This window comes from Saccoglossus kowalevskii, chromosome 2 (genome assembly GCF_978046115.1).
Source record: "Saccoglossus kowalevskii chromosome 2, keSacKowa6.1, whole genome shotgun sequence".
NCBI classification, from domain to species: Eukaryota; Metazoa; Hemichordata; class Enteropneusta; family Harrimaniidae; genus Saccoglossus; species Saccoglossus kowalevskii.
In genome coordinates this window covers 6,003,506-6,025,973 of record NC_140642.1, presented here as the reverse complement: position 1 = coordinate 6,025,973, position 22,468 = coordinate 6,003,506, and the positions used below count along the sequence as shown (strand labels likewise).

The 22,468-nt window shown below is 35.1% G+C and overlaps 1 protein-coding gene across 1 annotated transcript in view; it reads right to left on the bottom strand.

Moving 5' to 3' along the window:
- Window positions 1-22,468, bottom strand: part of LOC100373464 (kinetochore-associated protein 1-like) — a 43,137-nt gene that overhangs the window by 6,426 nt on the left and 14,243 nt on the right. Inside the window, exons 17-29 of the mRNA XM_085496209.1 lie at window positions 22,204-22,320; window positions 21,141-21,253; window positions 20,705-20,891; window positions 20,495-20,593; window positions 12,466-12,561; window positions 9,273-9,363; window positions 8,373-8,431; window positions 7,785-8,016; window positions 7,263-7,336; window positions 6,772-6,979; window positions 6,201-6,322; window positions 5,719-5,777; window positions 497-566 (exon numbers count right to left, since the gene is read on the bottom strand). Coding sequence (XP_085352335.1) covers window positions 497-566; window positions 5,719-5,777; window positions 6,201-6,322; window positions 6,772-6,979; window positions 7,263-7,336; window positions 7,785-8,016; window positions 8,373-8,431; window positions 9,273-9,363; window positions 12,466-12,561; window positions 20,495-20,593; window positions 20,705-20,891; window positions 21,141-21,253; window positions 22,204-22,320 — 1,527 coding nt within the window. The remainder of the gene's footprint in view (window positions 1-496; window positions 567-5,718; window positions 5,778-6,200; window positions 6,323-6,771; window positions 6,980-7,262; window positions 7,337-7,784; window positions 8,017-8,372; window positions 8,432-9,272; window positions 9,364-12,465; window positions 12,562-20,494; window positions 20,594-20,704; window positions 20,892-21,140; window positions 21,254-22,203; window positions 22,321-22,468) is intronic.

The window sequence follows — 22,468 nt, the reverse complement described above, 5'->3', positions numbered from 1 at the left end:
AGTTCAAATTGACTATGCCAGGACTATTTCAAAACAAACAGACTTAAAGGGGAGCAGAGGTCTGGCTTTCATCACTCCGTACATGAAATTTGAGATATATGAATGAATTCTGGCGATGAAAACAACAAAAAAGCCAGACCTCTGCTTTCCTTTAAAAGAATAGACCACGACCCAATATTTAATCACATACAACTAGCACAGTAGTGTTCTGTATTATTAATGTAAAAATGCGTTTTGTAGGTAACTCTACTTCATGTCAATTTCCCTGCCCTGTACTCACCAACAGTTAGAATATAACAAATTCAATCCAGTTTGGTTTGCCACAGATAAGTAATGGAGTTGTGAACATTTTTGACCGGACAACATTTCAGTAAATAGCATGCACAGCATTTATGAACAGGCTGTATTTATAATTCAATAATTAAAATAACTGAATGATGACAAACACAGGAAGATTGTGCATTGAATTGTGCATTGGTTATGAACACTACATTACCGTAAACGCGTTATCCAATAATATGCTGGCATTCTGTTCAACACTACCATGATGAAGTAAATAAATGACCCTGAAATACAGATAAAAGATATTCACATCATTCTTGGTCATGTGATTCACTCTTGTCAATAAGGCATGTCTAAATGTATGCATAGACATCATAAACAGCCACATATGTATTCATAGACATCACAAATGACCACACATGTATTCATAGACATCATAAACAGCCACACATGTATTCATAGACATCACAAATGACCACACATGTATTCATAGACATCATAAACAGCCACACATGTATTCATAGACATCACAAATGACCACACATGTATTCATAGACATCACAAATGACCACACATGTATTCATAGACATCATAAACAGCCACACATGTATGCATAGACATCATAAACAGCCACACATGTATTCATAGACATCATAAACAGCCACACATGTATTCATAGACATCATAAACTACTACACATGTATTCATAGACATCATAAACGACCACACATGTATTCATAGACATCATAAACAGCCACACATGTATTCATAGACATCATAAACAGCCACACATGTATTCATAGACATCATAAACGACCACACATGTATTCATAGACATCATAAACAGCCACATATGTATTCATAGACATCACAAATGACCACACATGTATTCATAGACATCATAAACAGCCACACATGTATTCATATACATCATAAACAGCCACACATGTATTCATAGACATCATAAACAGCCACACATGTATTCATAGACATCATAAACAGCCACACATGTATTCATAGACATCATAAACGACCACACATGTATTCATAGACATCATAAACAGCCACACATGTATTCATAGACATCATAAACTACTACACATGTATTCATAGACATCATAAACAGCCACACATGTATTCATAGACATCATAAACAGCCACACATGTATTCATAGACATCATAAACAGCCACACAAGTATTCATAGACATCATAAACAACCACACATGTATTCATAGACATCATAAACAACCACACATGTATTCATAGATATCATAAACAGCCACACATGTATTCATAGACATCATAAACAGCCACACATGTATTCATAGACATCATAAACAGCCACACATGTATTCATAGACATCATAAACAGCCACACATGTATTCATAGACATCATAAACTACTACACATGTATTCATAGACATCATAAACAGCCACACATGTATTCATAGACATCATAAACAGCCACACATGTATTCATAGACATCATAAACAGCCACACAAGTATTCATAGACATCATAAACAACCACACATGTATTCATAGACATCATAAACAACCACACATGTATTCATAGACATCATAAACTACACATGTATTCATAGACATCATAAACAACCACACATGTATTCATAGACATCACAAATGACCACACATGTATTCATAGACATCATAAACAGCCACATATGTATTCATAGACATCATAAACAGCCACAAATGTATTCATAGACATCATAAACAGCCACACATGTATTCATAGACATCATAAACAGCCACACATGTATTCATAGACATCATAAACAACTGCACATGTATTCATAGACATCACAAATGACCACACATGTATTCATAGACATCATAAAAGACCACACATGTATTCATAGACATCATAAACGACCACACAAGTATTCATAGACATCATAAACAGCCACACATGTATTCATAGACATCACAAATGACCACACATGTATTCATAGACATCATAAAAGACCACACATGTATTCATAGACATCACAAATGACCACACATGTATTCATAGACATCATAAACAACCACACATGTATTCATAGACATCACAAATGACCACACATGTATTCATAGACATCATAAACAGCCACACATGTATTCATAGACATCATAAAAAGCCACACATGTATTCATAGACATCATAAACAACCACACATGTATTCATAGACATCATAAACAACTACACATGAATTCATAGACATCACAAATGACCACACATGTATTCATAGACATCACAAATGACCACATATGTATTCATAGACATCATAAATGACCACACATGTATTCATAGACATCACAAATGACCACATATGTATTCATATACATCGTAAATGACCACACATGTATTCATATACATCATAAACGACCACACAAGTATTCATAGACATCACAAATGACCACACATGTATTCATAGACACCACAAACAGCCACACATGTATTCATATACATCATAAACGACGACACAAGTATTCATAGACATAAACAACCACACATGTATTCATAGACATCACAAATGACCACACATGTATTCATAGACATCATAAACAGCCACATATGTATTCATAGACATCATAAACAGCCACAAATGTATTCATAGACATCATAAACAGCCACACATGTATTCATAGACATCATAAAAGACCACACATGTATTCATAGACATCACAAATGACTACACATGTATTCATAGACATCATAAACAGCCACACATGTATTCATAGACATCACAAATGACCACACATGTATTCATAGACATCACAAATGACCACACATGTATTCATAGACATCATAAACAGCCACACATGTATTCATAGACATCATAAAAAGCCACACATGTATTCATAGACATCATAAACAACCACACATGTATTCATAGACATCATAAACAACTACACATGTATTCATAGACATCACAAATGACCACACATGTATTCATAGACATCACAAATGACCACATATGTATTCATAGACATCATAAATGACCACACATGTATTCATAGACATCACAAATGACCACACATGTATTCATAGACATCATAAACAGCCACACATGTATTCATAGACATCACAAATGACCACATATGTATTCATAGACATCGTAAATGACCACACATGTATTCATATACATCATAAACGACCACACAAGTATTCATAGACATCACAAATGACCACACATGTATTCATAGACATCATAAACAGCCACACATGTATTCATAGACATCATAAACAGCCAGACATGTATTCATAGACATCATAAACTACTACACATGTATTCATAGACATCATAAACAGCCACACATGTATTCATAGACATCATAAACTACTACACATGTATTCATAGACATCATAAACAGTCACACATGTATTCATAGACATCATAAACAGCCACACATGTATTCATAGACATCATAAACAGCCACACAAGTATTCATAGACATCATAAACAACCACACATGTATTCATAGACATCATAAACAACCACACATGTATTCATAGACATCATAAACAACTACACATGTATTCATAGACATCATAAACAACTACACATGTATTCATAGACATCATAAACAACCACACATGTATTCATAGACATCATAAACAACTACACATGTATTCATAGACATCACAAATGACCACACATGTATTCATAGACATCACAAATGACCACATATGTATTCATAGACATCATAAATGACCACACATGTATTCATAGACATCACAAATGACCACACATGTATTCATAGACATCATAAACAGCCACACATGTATTCATAGACATCGCAAATGACCACATATGTATTCATAGACATCATAAACGACCACACAAGTATTCATAGACATCACAAATGACCACACATGTATTCATAGACATCACAAATGACCACACATGTATTCATAGACATCATAAACAGCCACACATGTATTCATAGACATCACAAATGACACATATGTATTCATAGACATCATAAATGACCACACATGTATTCATAGACATCGTAAACAACCACACATGTATTCATAGACATCACAAATGACCACACATGTATTGACCACACATGTATACATAGACATCATAAACAACCACACATGTATTCTTAGACATCATAATGACCACACATGTATTCTTAGACATCATAATGACCACACATGTATTCATAGACATCATAAAAGACCACACATGTATTCATAGACATCACAAATGACCACACATGTATTCATAGACATCACAAATGACCACACATGTATTCATAGACATCACAAATGACCACACATGTATTCATAGACATCACAAATGACCACACATGTATTCATAGACATCATAAAAGACCACACATGTATTCATAGACATCACAAATGACTACACATGTATTCATAGACATCACAAATGACCACACATGTATTCATAGACATCACAAATGATCACACATGTATTCATAGACATCATAAACAGCCACAAATGTATTCATAGACATCATAAACAGCCACACATGTATTCATAGACATCATAAAAAGCCACACATGTATTCATAGACATCATAAACAACCACACATGTATTCATAGACATCATAAACAACTACACATGTATTCATAGACATCACAAATGACCACACATGTATTCATAGACATCACAAATGACCACACATGTATTCATAGACATCATAAACAACCACACATGTATTCATAGACATCATAAACAACCACACATGTATTCATATACATCATAAACGACCACACAAGTATTCATAGACATAAACAACCACACATGTATTCATAGACATCACAAATGACCACACATGTATTCATAGACATCATAATGACCACACATGTATTCATATACATCATAAACAACCACACATGTATTCATGGACATCACAAACAACCACACATGTATTCATAGACATCATAATGACCACACATGTATTCATAGACACAAACAACCACACATGTATTCATAGACATCATAAACAACCACACATGTATTCATAGACATCATAAACAATCACACATGTATTCATAAACATCATAAACGACCACACAAGTATTCATAGACATAAACAACCACACATGTATTCATAGACATCATAATGACCACACATGTATTCATAGACATCATAAACGACCGCACGTTTATTCATATGGACATTGTTGACCCCCATGTGTAAGCATGCAAATAACTACATATATATTGAGATAAAACTGTCATGTTTTAAAAGATTTACAGGAAGGTTTTTTTCTCCAGTTTGTCAGTTTATATGTTTATTATGCACTTTGGGTGAGCACCTCATAAAACACAAGTGTCATTACAACTGTCAACGCTTTCTAACTGACAAATGCTTATACTAAAACCAAATTTCTACAAATACAAACAACCGCTGATGCCTGAAATAGAAAATTTCAAAATATACCTTCTCAAATTTCTTTCATCATCGCTAATTTCATTGGACTTCCAATTAAAACCAGCAGTCTATAAGGGAATATGCAAAAAGTGTTTATTTAATGCTCAATAGAAAAATCCATATCAATGATCTTGATCTGTAACAAGGGGTTGACATAAGAGAAAGAGAAGTCAGTCATCTCATGAAAATGAGATGAGTTTAAATTAACACAGACCAACTAGAGTTAAATATTTAATCATTTTAATCTCTAATCAGATTGTGTTAAACTAGCATTGCCTGAATAGAAAATACAAAATATTCAAAACTGTAGTACTTGATCAATGACACAAATTAGGTACAAGTTGATGACTCACATACACCTAATTCCTCATTTACCGATAAAGGTAAATATGCCTACATTAACTGACCTGTTACAAATAGTAAATCAGTGACAGTTTTATACTAATAATATGAGTAAATAGTGTACATTTAAAGGTGTTTTGGGAGCTTACCTCATCCATATGGTCTTTCTTATAATGTTGAGATGGAAGCCAATTCTCAAGTAATGTCATTCTAATCTTACTAATATTATACGCATTCACAGCTGAGATTTCATCTGCTGCCGAGTGAATATCTACAACATTGAAGAAACAGTGAAAGTTGCATCACATTGAACCATGGCACAAGTTAAAGTGAAATTACACAACATACTGTAGACTGGCTATTATAATCTGTCAAGTAGTCACAACTGTCGACTGATCTTATTTTGACCAACAGTTATGGGTGGGAATGAAACATGTTTTATTTTTCACGTTTAGTTGCCCGACTCATTAAAACTGTTGGCCAACTATAATCAGCCAAGTAGTGCAATTTCAATTTTTCTTTAGATTATAGAAAATCCATGTTTTGCAACAGCATGTGGATTGTTTGACTCATAAATAAAATTTCTTAGAATAAGAAAACATACAGGTGAGTGACAAACAAAGAGATCATGGAAAAAATTATACAGACGACAACAACAGACATCTGCCCACTGATAACTAGATTAGGGAGAAGATACAAGAACAAAACAGTGTGACAAACCTGGCAAACTTTCTAAGCTTCCAGCAAATGACTTCTCAATACTTTTATGCTCATATAAAGTGAAGATCAACCTTGCTGGTTGATTTGTCAACCGTAAATATGTCACATCAGTTAGATGGTATTTACGCAGAACTTGCTCTGTAGACAGTGTCTTGTGTAGTTCAGTAAACTTGGCTAAAGTTGTAGTTGCCATATCTAAGGTGGCAGGCTGGAGGTGAAAGCAAAGAGTGATCATTACATTTAGCACTAAATAGAAATTTGAGTGTGATAATGTGCAAACTGTATTTGCATGCATTAATTTGATAAATCCATCAAAACTCCTTGTCAACAACTTACTGTTGAAGATAAAATAAGATATACAAGTTATGATCCAACTTCTAGAAAAAAACAGGATATCAGTAAGACTGAACCTATCCAGCACAATATATTGCATAAATGGGAAAGAAATCTCGAGTCACTCCTACCCATATAACCTGTTGAAACTGACTTACATCATTCTGGGATATTTCTTTCCATGAGTGAGCTAAGACACAACACAACTTTAACATCAAAACCTGATCAGGACCTGTCAATCAAATAATGGAAACAATCATTCTATATGGCATTTAATTCAAAATACTTTAAACCAGTTCACAACTGTAAACACAAAAATCATCATTTTAAAATGTAGTTCCTGACACATTGTTTCATTATATTGAGTTTCAAAAAATGATTTTTCATAAGAGAAAAAATGGTGTTTTACATTCCTCCCACAAGGTCCTGTGTATTACGGTGTAACTCTGTAATCAGGATTTTCTCAAAAATGTTGTCAGTTTATACCCAAATTTTATATTTCACATATAACAATGATCAATCTATTTGAGTATTACTGAATCAATCAACAATTTTGGTATGGCCATAACTTGACTGCAAGCTTCATTGGACTATAAAATATTCTGAATGTTTCTATTCTAGAGTGTAATGCATTTATGCCAAAATGAAGGCACTTAATAAAATAGATCAATGACAGTTACCTCTTGGAATCTCCTGGGCTATCCATCTACAGGTTGCTACAGCCATTTTTCTATCGCTTATTTTCATCAACAGGTTGTTAAAACTTTCTAATGTCTTGACATTCATTCTCCTGCTTGTATTCCATGATACATTTGTTGAACCTGTTTCCAAACTTTCTTGAAGCTGCCACTGTTTTTTAACTTCATTAACAATATTCTGAACAGCTACAATGTACATATTATCCCCTTGCAACTGTAAATGATGATTACATATCAATATTTGCTTTTTATACAGTATCCACATGATTTCTCAATGTAGAAATTACAGTATTTCAGCATAGCAGGATTAACGCAAAAGTCAAATCATGTCAATTAGATATGCATATGATAAATCCACTCTTTATTAGAGAAATAATTTGCAATGCAGAATAGGAAGTCCACCTTTAAAGAAGCTGTAAAATAACTGTAAAACAGGTCACAAATGTTCATTTTAAATTATATATGCACATAAATACTAATGTCACAAATTCGCCTTACTTGATATGCCCTAATTAGATATGCACATATTTAATGAGTTTTAGAAAACACTATTCTATATTTGTAACTCACCTTTAACACTTCAGCTATAGGTAGTAGACTAGACACTGTATTTGCATTCAACTCAGGGGCTGTTCAAACAAATTACAATAGATTTAATATCATTTTATTAAAATAAAATTCTTTATCTAAAATCTGTTGAGCCAATACAGTATTTGTGACTTTAGTAATTCTATAGCTATGTTCTCACATGTCTAAAAAAAAGCTGGTGTTGACACTGTTTTTTTGTTGTGCAATAATTAGATAATCAGCTGAATTGTCTGCTCACGTTCTCACTTAGTAAAAACACCGTTGTTTGAGGATTGAATGCTGGCCTTCCACCTAATATTTTTTGTAGTTCATCCCAAAATGGCATAGTTTTCGAATCTCAACTGCTTCTGTTGTTGTGCTCAGTCGCTTATCTGAACTTTATACGTAACGTTTTGATCTTCCGTTGACATTGTAACGACGTCCTGGACAACCCCTTTTCAGCGGCTTTTTCTGCAATCACAGCATATACTCTACACAACCGACTCTAGCATCCCTAGACGTTCCATTCATCATTCTTTGAATATTCGATTCTCGACATACAGATATCAGTAATCTCTTTTCTCGTCTGACCAGTTCGACATTCGACCTGTAACCTCTGGCGCCATCTTGTGTAATGACTAACATAAATAAGTCGTGATAGAGGGCGTTTGGCCCCGTATTCTGTTCACACGGCACATTGCGTTTTGCAAGAGCCGGTGTGACAACGCCGTTTAAGATCTGGTCCACGCCTTTTACGACGGTGTGACAATGCCGACACCACAACAGCGTATTCTGTTCACACACACATTTTAACAATGTTCTCAAATAAAAGGCGTTGTGACAACGGCTTATTTCGTCCAGTGAGAACACCACTATTCATATACAAATGTTAAAGTGACTTACATATAATTTTCCATGGTTTTCCATGTATGAGTGGGTGATAGGGCAATCTAGTCTTGGATAACTCCGGTAGCGGATGACTGCCATGCAGTAGCTGAAAAGAAAATAGTAATTTCAATACATCGCTTGCTGACACTTTTTTTTTACATTCATTTTAACTCTCTGTGGAGGCTTTCAGATGGTGATGTCTTGAGACAATAACAAAATGGGTTTCAAATCGTGTAGTGAAGTACACGTCTGCCTACAGTGGCAAAGTGATTTGCTGTGGTCAAAAGTTCATATGTTTGTAATTTGTCTGTTTGAGGGTTATATATCAATCTGATGAAAATAAGATTTTATATAATTCTTTATGTTTTTCACTTTTTATCTATCAATTGATTGATTGGTTTATAGTTATTATTCATTTGCAGAGATATTTAGGTTACAACCACACAATGCTCATCATGGATGTTGTGTCTAAATGAATGGTGGTGTAATAGTTTTAGACTTCTTTTGAGCTCCACTAATTCATTGATAAATATTAAAGTGGATGAGAATACATCTTTACATAGTGACATACAAACATGGAAAGACTACTTTTTAATTGAACCACTACCAAATTTTGGGAAGTTGAGGACTCCTTATACAAAGGGTACCAATAAAGAAATATGAAAATCCAAAAATTGACATAATAATAATAATAATGTTTATTCAACCTTTGTATCGGCAGCATGAAAACAGTAATACATATCATTAAATTACATTCATCTTTTCTTTTCTATATTGCCATAAATCAGTTACATATTTCCTAATTAAAGCTGATGAGGTATTTCCCACATTTTCATTTATGTTCCATAGTGTATCACCAAAAAGGAAATTGAACCTATAATTCAACCCCCCTGAAAGAACACTATTCATTAGTGATGACGATTCAACATTGTTTCTCAGTGAGGTTTCTAATGCTAAATAAAAAGTGGTAAATGTCTTCTTTGCCCTGATTGCAGACTCCACAAATTCCATTACCCCTGTAATTATTCCATCCCATTTTGTTACCTTCAAGATCTAAAGAGTTTGACCTAGTTTTAAAGACAAGGGAGATACCATGATGATCATAAGGAACCATTATGTAATTTTCTTTTTTAATGTTTCTTTTAATCCAACAGTAGTGTTTTACACCCCTTTCACCCCTTGATTACACGAAGAACTGCAGTCAGATGTTGATAAGTCGTTACAATTGGTCAGGCAGTTTGTTTTGAAATTTACTTCATCTGTTCGAAATGTTGGCAACAACCCGGTAATTATCAAAGGCGTGATTGACAGGTCAACGGTAGCAAAAATAAAATGTAGCAAAAGTTGTTCATTTCGATAGACACCATGGCGGCTTGGTACAAATAAAGTGATTGGCCGAATATCTTTAGCATTATTGCTAATTTGCATAACAGAACAAATATTCCCAGTTATTCCCACACATGCGGAAGGTAGGTTGCCAGTTGTGCCAGACAAATTCAAGATGATGGAAATTCGCAAGCCGGAGATGTTAATCAAAGTACATTATATGTACTATGGTAGTGTACGAATCACCCCGATTTACATCACTGAAACTCTGTTACAGCAGATGTCTTTCGAAGATTTTGTTGGGCTAATCACCAGAGAAATTAAATACCTCGGTTCGATGGGAGCAACACACATTCAAGTACTCGATGATGAAACCCAAAAGGTGGATTTACCACGGAATGACCGGTTTAAACTTCTACTCACTGACAACATAGTGCGCTCAAAAAGTGGGACACTGAAATTACAAATACACGTGGTGGACGGGAAATCCCCAGCGATGAAGTCCTCTGAGACGTAGCATACGTAGACACCGACAAAGACACTTCGATGTCGCGAAAGCGTAGACTTGACTTTGTCACCGACAATTCCAACAGGGTAACACCCGCAAAAATTCCGACAGTACAAACCCCATCGTTACAGGATCGGGAGAATGAATTAACTGACAAGTTGAACACACTTTCACAAGTAAAGATCTCGGTTGAACGCGAATTGACTGACTTAAAGTCGCCACCCCCGCTGCTACCCCGTTAGCTTTATCGGGATTAAACGTTGTCGAAGCAACGTGTGCACATTGCCACCATAGAGGACACAAGGAAGCAGGAAATTGTAAAAAGCAGTGTTAGTATATGCAGCTTGTCCAGGCTACATGTATTGTGGATGACTTGACAAGCACCACGTTTCCCAGGAAGAATGCTACCAGTTGCAATGTATCGCTTCACAATATTGTGAGCTGTTTTTTTCGAAACACCGCTCTGTTGACCGATCTCGGAATTTTATTTATTTATTAACACACAACATCCCCCGGAGGGGATGAAAAGGGTTACAAAACAGATATTAGTAAAAGAAAAATAACTACATAAAAAGTAAGGGAACAAAAAAGCATTAAAAAAAGATAAAAATTTGTATACAAGGAATGTGTTACTGGCTTAGTTTATGTAGGTGCTGCTGTCTTGTATTAAAACAGTTTCTTAAATATTGAATAAGACATTGCTCCCAAATAAAGCTGAACTACCCTCTCTCTTATTACAGCGGGTTTTTCCACACCTTGCTTATCTATTGCAACGACCTATAATAGTTGCCTCGATACTGTCATGAAACTCAACTAACGGAAGTTTTAAATTTTAGTAGCGTCTCCATGGTGTCTATCGAAATGAACAAGCCTTGCTACATTTTAATTTTGTTGTTGTTGACCTGTCAATCACGTCTTTGATAATTACCTCGTTGTTGCCAATATTTTGAAAGTAACTTTCAAAACAAACTGCCTGACCAATTGTAACGACTTATCAACATCTGATTGCAGTTCTTCGTGTAATTAAGGGGTGAAAGGAGTGTAATGATTTCATCTTCTCTAAATTTTGTGTAAACATGTTTATTTCATTTTCTTTACTGATTTTGATAAAACTTCTTATCCATTTTGGATTTTGGGGTATTTCATTTCCATAAATATGATCCATGCCATTAGTCACTAGAATGTTTTCTACATATATAGGCCAGTTCCAAGCCAATGTAAGCATCCAAAACCAAACGCGATTTTGAGCAAAAAATATCAATACCAAAAACAACCAATTGTCATTTATACAAGTGATGACACATCAGTGTCAATAGCTAAAGGGGTCCAATTTAAAAACATTTTATTTATGGGATATAAAGTAAATGCACTAACCTGGTCTTCTTCAGTTTTGTATCTAAATGTGGCTTCATACGTTGATGGTTTGCTTACTCTTTGATATGCATACAGATATTCAAACAACTTCATACCCTGTAAATGTAAAAGAACCATTATTGTAACATAAAATATGGTACATTAAAAGTCATTGTCAATGACAGTTTGTATTCAAGATGCAAAATATACTGGTATATATATGACCTAATTTGTGATGAATGTGTGAAGTTGTCCAGGCATGTATGAGATAAGGCTCAGTGTAACTATATTCATTGAATTTGATGATGACAAAAATGCAAATTGTCCAATATGATGTCTGACGCATCTGTGAAGTTTGAACTTGATTGGTCAGGGCAAGTCGAATTTATGGATCAGGAACTGCATTCTTTAAAACCGTACTGACACCAGTCGTTCATTTTGAGCTTGATCCAAAAAGACGTGTGCATCAAGGTTCCATTATGTTTAATGTATGACCAAGTTTAAACCAAATCCATCCACACACGACTGATATTTGGTTCTGAAATGGTGAAAAAATGTCATTTGGATACGACTGAGATTTGGTTCTGAAATGGTGAAAAAATGTCATTTGGGTACGACTGAGATTTGGTTCTGAAATGGTGAAAAAATGTCATTTGGATACATTTTTTACCTTAAAATAGCTGCCATTTGGTCTTTTTGTATTGAATCATGAAACGCATGCATGTCAGATATAGTGTCTGATGTATCTGTGAAGTTTGAAACAGTCCAGGCATGTGCAAAATACAGCTGGATACAGATGGACACATGCACAGAGGTCAATCCATAACTCCTTGGTTTCACACATGCGACAGTATAGTTTGACAGTTTCTTATATATACCAACTGTGAGAACAATTGTCATGTACATGAACCATGGTTATTACATGACAGTTTCTTATATATGCCAACTGTGGGAACAATTGTCGTGTACATGAACCATGGTTGTTACATGACAGTTTCTTATATATGCCAACTGTGGGAACAATTGTCATGTACATGAACCATGGTTATTACATGACAGTTTCTTATATATGCCAACTGTGGGAACAATTGTCATGTACATGAACCATGGTTGTTACATGACAGTTTCTTATATATACCAACTGTGAGAACAATTGTCATGTACATGAACCATGGTTATTACATGACAGTTTCTTATATATGCCAACTGTGGGAACAATTGTCATGTACATGAACCATGGTTGTTACATGACAGTTTCTTATATATGCCAACTGTGGGAACAATTGTCATGTACATGAACCATGGTTATTACATGACAGTTTCTTATATATGCCAACTGTGGGAACAATTGTCATGTACATGAACCATGGTTATTACATGACAGTTTCTTATATATGCCAACTGTGGGAACAATTGTCGTGTACATGAACCATGGTTGTTACATGCCAGTTTCTTATATATGCCAACTGTGAGAACAATTGTCATGTACATGAACCATGGTTGTTACATGACAGTTTCTTATATATGCCAACTGTGAGAACAATTGTCATGTACATGAACCATGGTTGTTACATGACAGTTTCTTATATATGCCAACTGTGGGAACAATTGTCATGTACATGAACCATGGTTGTTACATGACAGTTTCTTATATATGCCAACTGTGAGAACAATTGTCATGTACATGAACCATGGTTGTTACATGCCAGTTTTTTGTACATGCCAACTATGAGAACAATTGTCATGTACATGAACCATGGTTGTTACATGACAGTTTCTTATATATGCCAACTGTGAAAACAATTGTCATGTACATGAACCATGGTTGTTACATGCCAGCTTTTTATATATGCCAACTGTGGGAACAATTGTCATGTACAGGAACCATGGTTGTTACATGACAGTTTCTTATATATGCCAACCATGAGAACAATTGTCATGTACATGAACCATGGTTGTTACATGACAGTTTCTTATATATGCCAACTGTGAGAACAATTGTCATGTACATGAACCATGGTTGTTACATGCCAGTTTTTTGTACATGCCAACTATGAGAACAATTGTCATGTACATGAACCATGGTTGTTACATGACAGTTTCTTATATATGCCAACTGTGAGAACAATTGTCATGTACATGAACCATGGTTATTACATGACAGTTTCTTATATATGCCAACTGTGAGAACAATTGTCATGTACATGAACCATGGTTATTACATGACAGTTTCCTATATATGCCAACTGTGAGAACAATTGTCATGTACATGAACCATGGTTGTTACATGACAGTTTCTTATATATGCCAACTGTGAGAACAATTGTCATGAACATGAACCATGGTTATTACATGACAGTTTCTTATATATGCCAACTGTGAGAACAATTGTCATGTACATGAACCATGGTTGTTACATGACAGTTTCTTGTACATGCCGACTGTGAGAACAATTATCATGTACATGAACCATGGTTGTTACATGACAGTTTCTTATATATGCCAACTGTGAGAACAATTGTCATGTACATGAACCATGGTTGTTACATGCCAGCTTTTTATATATGCCAACTGTGGGAACAATTGTCATGTACATGAACGATGGTTGTTACATGACAGTTTCTTGTACATGCCAACTGTGAGAACAATTATCATGTACATGAACCATGGTTGTTACATGACAGTTTCTTATATATGCCAATTGTGAGAACAATTGTCATGTACATGAACCATGGTTGTTACATGCCAGTTTTTTGTACATGCCAACTATGAGAACAATTGTCATGTACATGAACCATGGTTGTTACATGCCAGTTTTTTGTATATGCCAACTGTGAGAACAATTGTCATGTACATGAACCATGGTTGTTACATGAGTTTCTTATATATGCCAACTATGAGAACAATTGTCATGTACATGAACCATGGTTGTTACATGCCAGTTTCTTATATATGCCAACTGTGAGAACAATTGTCATGTACATGAACCATGGTTGTTACATGCCAGTTTCTTGTATATGCCAACTGTGAGAACAATTGTCATGTACATGAACCATGGTTGTTACATGACAGTTTCTTATATATGCCAATTGTGAGAACAATTGTCATGTACATGAACCATGGTTGTTACATGACAGTTTCTTATATATGCCAACTGTGAGAACAATTGTCATGTACATGAACCATGGTTGTTACATGCCAGTTTCTTATATATGCCAACTGTGAGAACAATTGTCATGTACATGAACCATGGTTGTTACATGCCAGTTTCTTGTATATGCCAACTGTGAGAACAATTGTCATGTACATGAACCATGGTTGTTACATGCCAGTTTCTTATATATGCCAACTGTGAGAACAATTGTCATGTACATGAACCATGGTTGTTACATGCCAGTTTTTTGTACATGCCAACTATGAGAACAATTGTCATGTACATGAACCATGGTTGTTACATGCCAGTTTCTTGTATATGCCAACTGTGAGAACAATTGTCATGTACATGAACCATGGTTGTTACATGCCAGTTTTTTGTACATGCCAACTATGAGAACAATTGTCATGTACATGAACCATGGTTGTTACATGCCAGTTTCTTGTATATGCCAACTGTGAGAACAATTGTCATGTACATGAACCATGGTTGTTACATGCCAGTTTTTTGTATATGCCAACTGTGAGAACAATTGTCATGTACATGAACCATGGTTGTTACATGCCAGTTTTTTGTACATGCCAACTATGAGAACAATTGTCATGTACATGAACCATGGTTGTTACATGCCAGTTTCTTGTATATGCCAACTGTGAGAACAATTGTCATGTACATGAACCATGGTTGTTACATGCCAGTTTCTTATATATGCCAACTGTGAGAACAATTGTCATGTACATGAACCATGGTTGTTACATGACAGTTTCTTGTATATGCCAACTGTGAGAACAATTGTCATGTACATGAACCATGGTTGTTACATGCCAGTTTTTTGTACATGCCAACTATGAGAACAATTGTCATGTACATGAACCATGGTTATTACATGACAGTTTCTTGTACATGCCAACTATGAGAACAATTGTCATGTACATGAACCATGGTTGTTACATGCCAGTTTCTTATATATGCCAACTGTGAGAACAATTGTCATGTACATGAACCATGGTTGTTACATGCCAGTTTTTTGTACATGCCAACTATGAGAACAATTGTCATGTACATGAACCATGGTTGTTACATGCCAGTTTTTTGTACATGCCAACTATGAGAACAATTGTCATGTACATGAACCATGGTTGTTACATGACAGTTTCTTATATATGCCAATTGTGTGAACAATTGTCATGTACATGAACCATGGTTGTTACATGACAGTTTCTTATATATGCCAATTGTGAGAACAATTGTCATGTACATGAACCATGGTTGTTACATGACAGTTTCTTATATATGCCAACTGTGAGAACAATTGTCATGTACATGAACCATTGTTGTTACATGCCAGTTTTTTGTACATGCCAACTGTGAGAACAATTGTCATGTACATGAACCATTGTTGTTACATGACAGTTTTTTGTATATGCCAACTGTGAGAACAATTGTCATGTACATGAACCATTGTTGTTACATGACAGTTTCTTGTATATGCCAACTGTGAGAACAATTGTCATGTACATGAACCATGGTTGTTACATGCCAGTTTTTTGTACATGCCAACTATGAGAACAATTGTCATGTACATGAACCATGGTTGTTACATGCCAGTTTTTTGTACATGCCAACTGTGAGAACAATTGTCATGTACATGAACCATGGTTGTTACATGCCAGCTTTTTATATATGCCAACTGTGGGAACAATTGTCATGTACATGAACCATGGTTGTTACATGACAGTTTCTTGTACATGCCAACTGTGAGAACAATTATCATGTACATGAACCATGGTTGTTACATGACAGTTTCTTATATATGCCAACTGTGAGAACAATTGTCATGTACATGAACCATGGTTGTTACATGCCAGCTTTTTATATATGCCAACTGTGGGAACAATTGTCATGTACATGAACCATGGTTGTTACATGACAGTTTCTTGTACATGCCAACTGTGAGAACAATTATCATGTACATGAACCATGGTTGTTACATGACAGTTTCTTATATATGCCAACTGTGAGAACAATTGTCATGTACATGAACCATGGTTGTTACATGCCAGCTTTTTATATATGCCAACTGTGGGAACAATTGTCATGTACATGAACCATGGTTGTTACATGACAGTTTCTTGTACATGCCAACTGTGAGAACAATTATCATGTACATGAACCATGGTTGTTACATGACAGTTTCTTATATATGCCAACTGTGAGAACAATTGTCATGTACATGAACCATGGTTGTTACATGCCAGCTTTTTATATATGCCAACTGTGGGAACAATTGTCATGTACATGAACCATGGTTGTTACATGCCAGTTTCTTATATATGCCAACTGTGAGAACAATTGTCATGTACATGAACCATGGTTGTTACATGACAGTTTCTTATATATGCCAACTGTGAGAACAATTGTCATGTACATGAACCATGGTTGTTACATGCCAGCTTTTTATATATGCCAACTGTGGGAACAATTGTCATGTACATGAACCATGGTTGTTACATGACAGTTTCTTGTACATGCCAACTGTGAGAACAATTATCATGTACATGAACCATGGTTGTTACATGACAGTTTCTTATATATGCCAACTGTGAGAACAATTGTCATGTACATGAACCATGGTTGTTACATGCCAGCTTTTTATATATGCCAACTGTGGGAACAATTGTCATGTACATGAACCATGGTTGTTACATGCCAGTTTCTTATATATGCCAACTGTGAGAACAATTGTCATGTACATGAACCATGGTTGTTACATGACAGTTTCTTATATATGCCAACTGTGAGAACAATTATCATGTACATGAACCATGGTTATTACATGACAGTTTCTTATATATGCCAACTGTGAGAACAATTATCATGTACATGAACCATGGTTGTTACATGAGTTTCTTATATATACCAACTGTGAGAACAATTGTCATGTACATGAACCATGGTTGTTACATGACAGTTTCTTATATATGCCAACTGTGAGAACAATTGTCATGTACATGAACCATGGTTGTTACATGACAGTTTTTTGTATATGCCAACTATGAGAACAATTGTCATGTACATGAACCATGGTTGTTACATGCCAGTTTTTTGTATATGCCAACTATGAGAACAATTGTCATGTACATGAACCATGGTTGTTACATGACAGTTTCTTGTATATGCCAACTATGAGAACAATTGTCATGTACATGAACCATGGTTGTTACATGCCAGTTTTTTGTACATGCCAACTATGAGAACAATTGTCATGTACATGAACCATGGTTGTTACATGCCAGTTTTTTGTACATGCCAACTATGAGAACAATTGTCATGTACATGAACCATGGTTGTTACATGCCAGTTTCTTGTATATGCCAACTGTGAGAACAATTGTCATGTACATGAACCATGGTTGTTACATGCCAGTTTTTTGTACATGCCAACTATGAGAACAATTGTCATGTACATGAACCATGGTTGTTACATGCCAGTTTTTTGTACATGCCAACTATGAGAACAATTGTCATGTACATGAACCATGGTTGTTACATGACAGTTTCTTGTATATGCCAACTGTGAGAACAATTGTCATGTACATGAACCATGGTTGTTACATGCCAGTTTCTTATATATGCCAACTGTGAGAACAATTGTCATGTACATGAACCATGGTTGTTACATGCCAGTTTTTTGTACATGCCAACTATGAGAACAATTGTCATGTACATGAACCATGGTTGTTACATGCCAGTTTTTTGTACATGCCAACTATGAGAACAATTGTCATGTACATGAACCATGGTTGTTACATGACAGTTTCTTATATATGCCAATTGTGTGAACAATTGTCATGTACATGAACCATGGTTGTTACATGACAGTTTCTTATATATGCCAATTGTGAGAACAATTGTCATGTACATGAACCATGGTTGTTACATGACAGTTTCTTATATATGCCAACTGTGAGAACAATTGTCATGTACATGAACCATTGTTGTTACATGCCAGTTTTTTGTACATGCCAACTGTGAGAACAATTGTCATGTACATGAACCATTGTTGTTACATGACAGTTTTTTGTATATGCCAACTGTGAGAACAATTGTCATGTACATGAACCATTGTTGTTACATGACAGTTTCTTATATATGCCAACTGTGAGAACAATTGTCATGTACATGAACCATGGTTGTTACATGCCAGTTTTTTGTACATGCCAACTATGAGAACAATTGTCATGTACATGAACCATGGTTGTTACATGCCAGTTTTTTGTACATGCCAACTATGAGAACAATTGTCATGCACATGAACCATGGTTGTTACATGGCAGTTTCTTATATATGCCAACTGTGAGAACAATTGTCATGTACATGAACCATGGTTGTTACATGCCAGTTTTTTGTACATGCCAACTGTGAGAACAATTGTCATGTACATGAACCATGGTTGTTACATGCCAGTTTTTTGTACATGCCAACTATGAGAACAATTGTCATGTACATGAACCATGGTTGTTACATGACAGCTTTTTATATATGCCAACTGTGAGAACAATTGTCATGTACATGAACCATGGTTGTTACATGACAGTTTCTTGTATATACTGATCATAGCATTTCATGGGTGCTAAATGATCATTTTGTTTATATGTACTTAATATATAGCTTGTTATGCACATGTGCCAAGGGTGTTACATTGTTTGATGTGATTGTGTCACATTTTGCAGTGCAATATACAACAAAACACAAAGCCTATATTGATAACTTTTTAGGGGTTATAAATGGCTAGGGTATTTGGTAGTGTATACAAGACATATTTTGCAATAATAACCAAGAATAAGCAAAGATATTATCTGCCCAAAATATACCGGGTACAACTTTTGTATCATACCTTCATTATTTGGTTGTCTAATTCAGTTTTCTGCAGTGGACAAAACTCTTGCATTAATTTTAGAATCAAAGTAATTCTGTCATAGTCATAGTAATTGACCTAAAATTGAAAAAAAAACACAAATAGTTATTCAACTGCAGATTTGTTTGACATTTAAAACACAATCAAAGGGTCCAAAAAATAAGGAACTAATATTTGCTTGATACCTACCCTGTCAAGAATGTCCTCCAACTTGCATTTTAATGTATCTAAATTAACCACTTGGAGTATGACTGATCTGATAAGAGTTTCATCCAATGGTGTCTCACTCGTATTACCATAGTCCATGTGTTTGTCAGACAGCAGTAATGTTTCAAGATACAGCCACAATGCCTCATCAATGTTAAGACCAAAGTCTCTGTCAGAAAACACAAAACATGTGTTTTGATTCAAGTGCAAATCTAATGGTATGATTTATATCAATGACACCCAGTTTGAAGTTGTATTGTCTGTAAAATTTAGCACATCATTAAGTTTCTTGCTAAACACATATGTAGATTCAGTTGTGATTTTTAGCATCTTAGCAAGTCATGAAGTCACAAGCGAGATATGTGATCTACTTAGTACAAATTAGACTGATTACATAATGCGACTGTAAATGTCTTACCTGCAGTAATCTTTCAGCATGTCAATATTAACATTCTTATGTTCTATTATTTGTGGAAGTAGATTTTGATAATTAACAGTTCGATCAGTGTTAAATGCTTCTTGAAATAAAATCTATAAATTAAAACATATTATAGTTACCTGCGGTACAGTGCAAAGGCTAGCCTGACAAGGTCGTGCAAGTTGCGCCCTTCGTAGTGCTCCAAATCCAACACACGCCTGACAGAACAATGTAGTTTTTCACTTTCCCATTGATTTTTTGTTGGTACCAATCAAATTGCAGGAATGTCAGATAGTGACAGCCATCAAAGAGTAACCATTCACAGAAGAGTAACCCGACAAGGTCACACAAGTTGCGCCCTCCGTGTGATGTTACCATGACCACCAAAATGAATTCATTGAAACTCATTGCAAGAAGGCATGAACTTTGTGAATTCACAGTATTGACTTGCCAACGACACATACACTATTCAGACAGGAGTTAGTGAGGTCGGATGCCGTTCGGCCGGTGAGGCCGCAATTCACACCTACATGTCAGGCTACGAAAAAGCTACCTCCTTGAAGTCTGACTTAGAATATTTGAATTAGATTTGTGTCCATAAAAATGCTTGATGCTAATGTAATCATATTTGCCATGTTTCAAAGTTTTTCTTTCACATTTTTCTCCTGGCATCTCATAAAAGCATACACTTTTCATATTTGTCATGTTTTGCATTTTGAATTTTTGACTTGCATGATTCATACTTGTTCGTCAACTCGAAAAGTACGTTTTGTATTTTGACTTGCATTTTTGGTTGGCATTAACATTCTGGAAGTTATCTCCAAAGGGCTTTCATGTTTCACACTTTCAAAAGAATTGCAGTTTTTGACTTGTTAAGCACATTCTGTATTTTGTATGTTGGCATGTTTGCTACCAATCTCATCTGAAAAATACCTTACTTGCACATTCAACAATTTTGTTAATTTTATTTTCTATTTCATTTAACTGTTCAGTAAATATGTGAAGTATGCAAGTCAAATAGGTAAGAGACGTCATAGGTGGATGATAATGTTGGTGTTCTTACCTGCAGTTGACTAAGGCGAGAACCCCAAGATGATTTGGTTGCCATCTTCTTACAATGTGAAACCAAATCACTATCATTGTATAACAAAGCCAACTCTTCACTGACTTTACTGACAGCCTGTCAAAAAGAAATGAGAACACCATTTGTTACTTCTATATATATTTATATACATTTAAAACATATTGTAAAATGATTTTGAAAGCCCAGCCATACTGACATCCCTATAGCAACTCTTGCCTAGTGACATAAAATATAACACAAGATA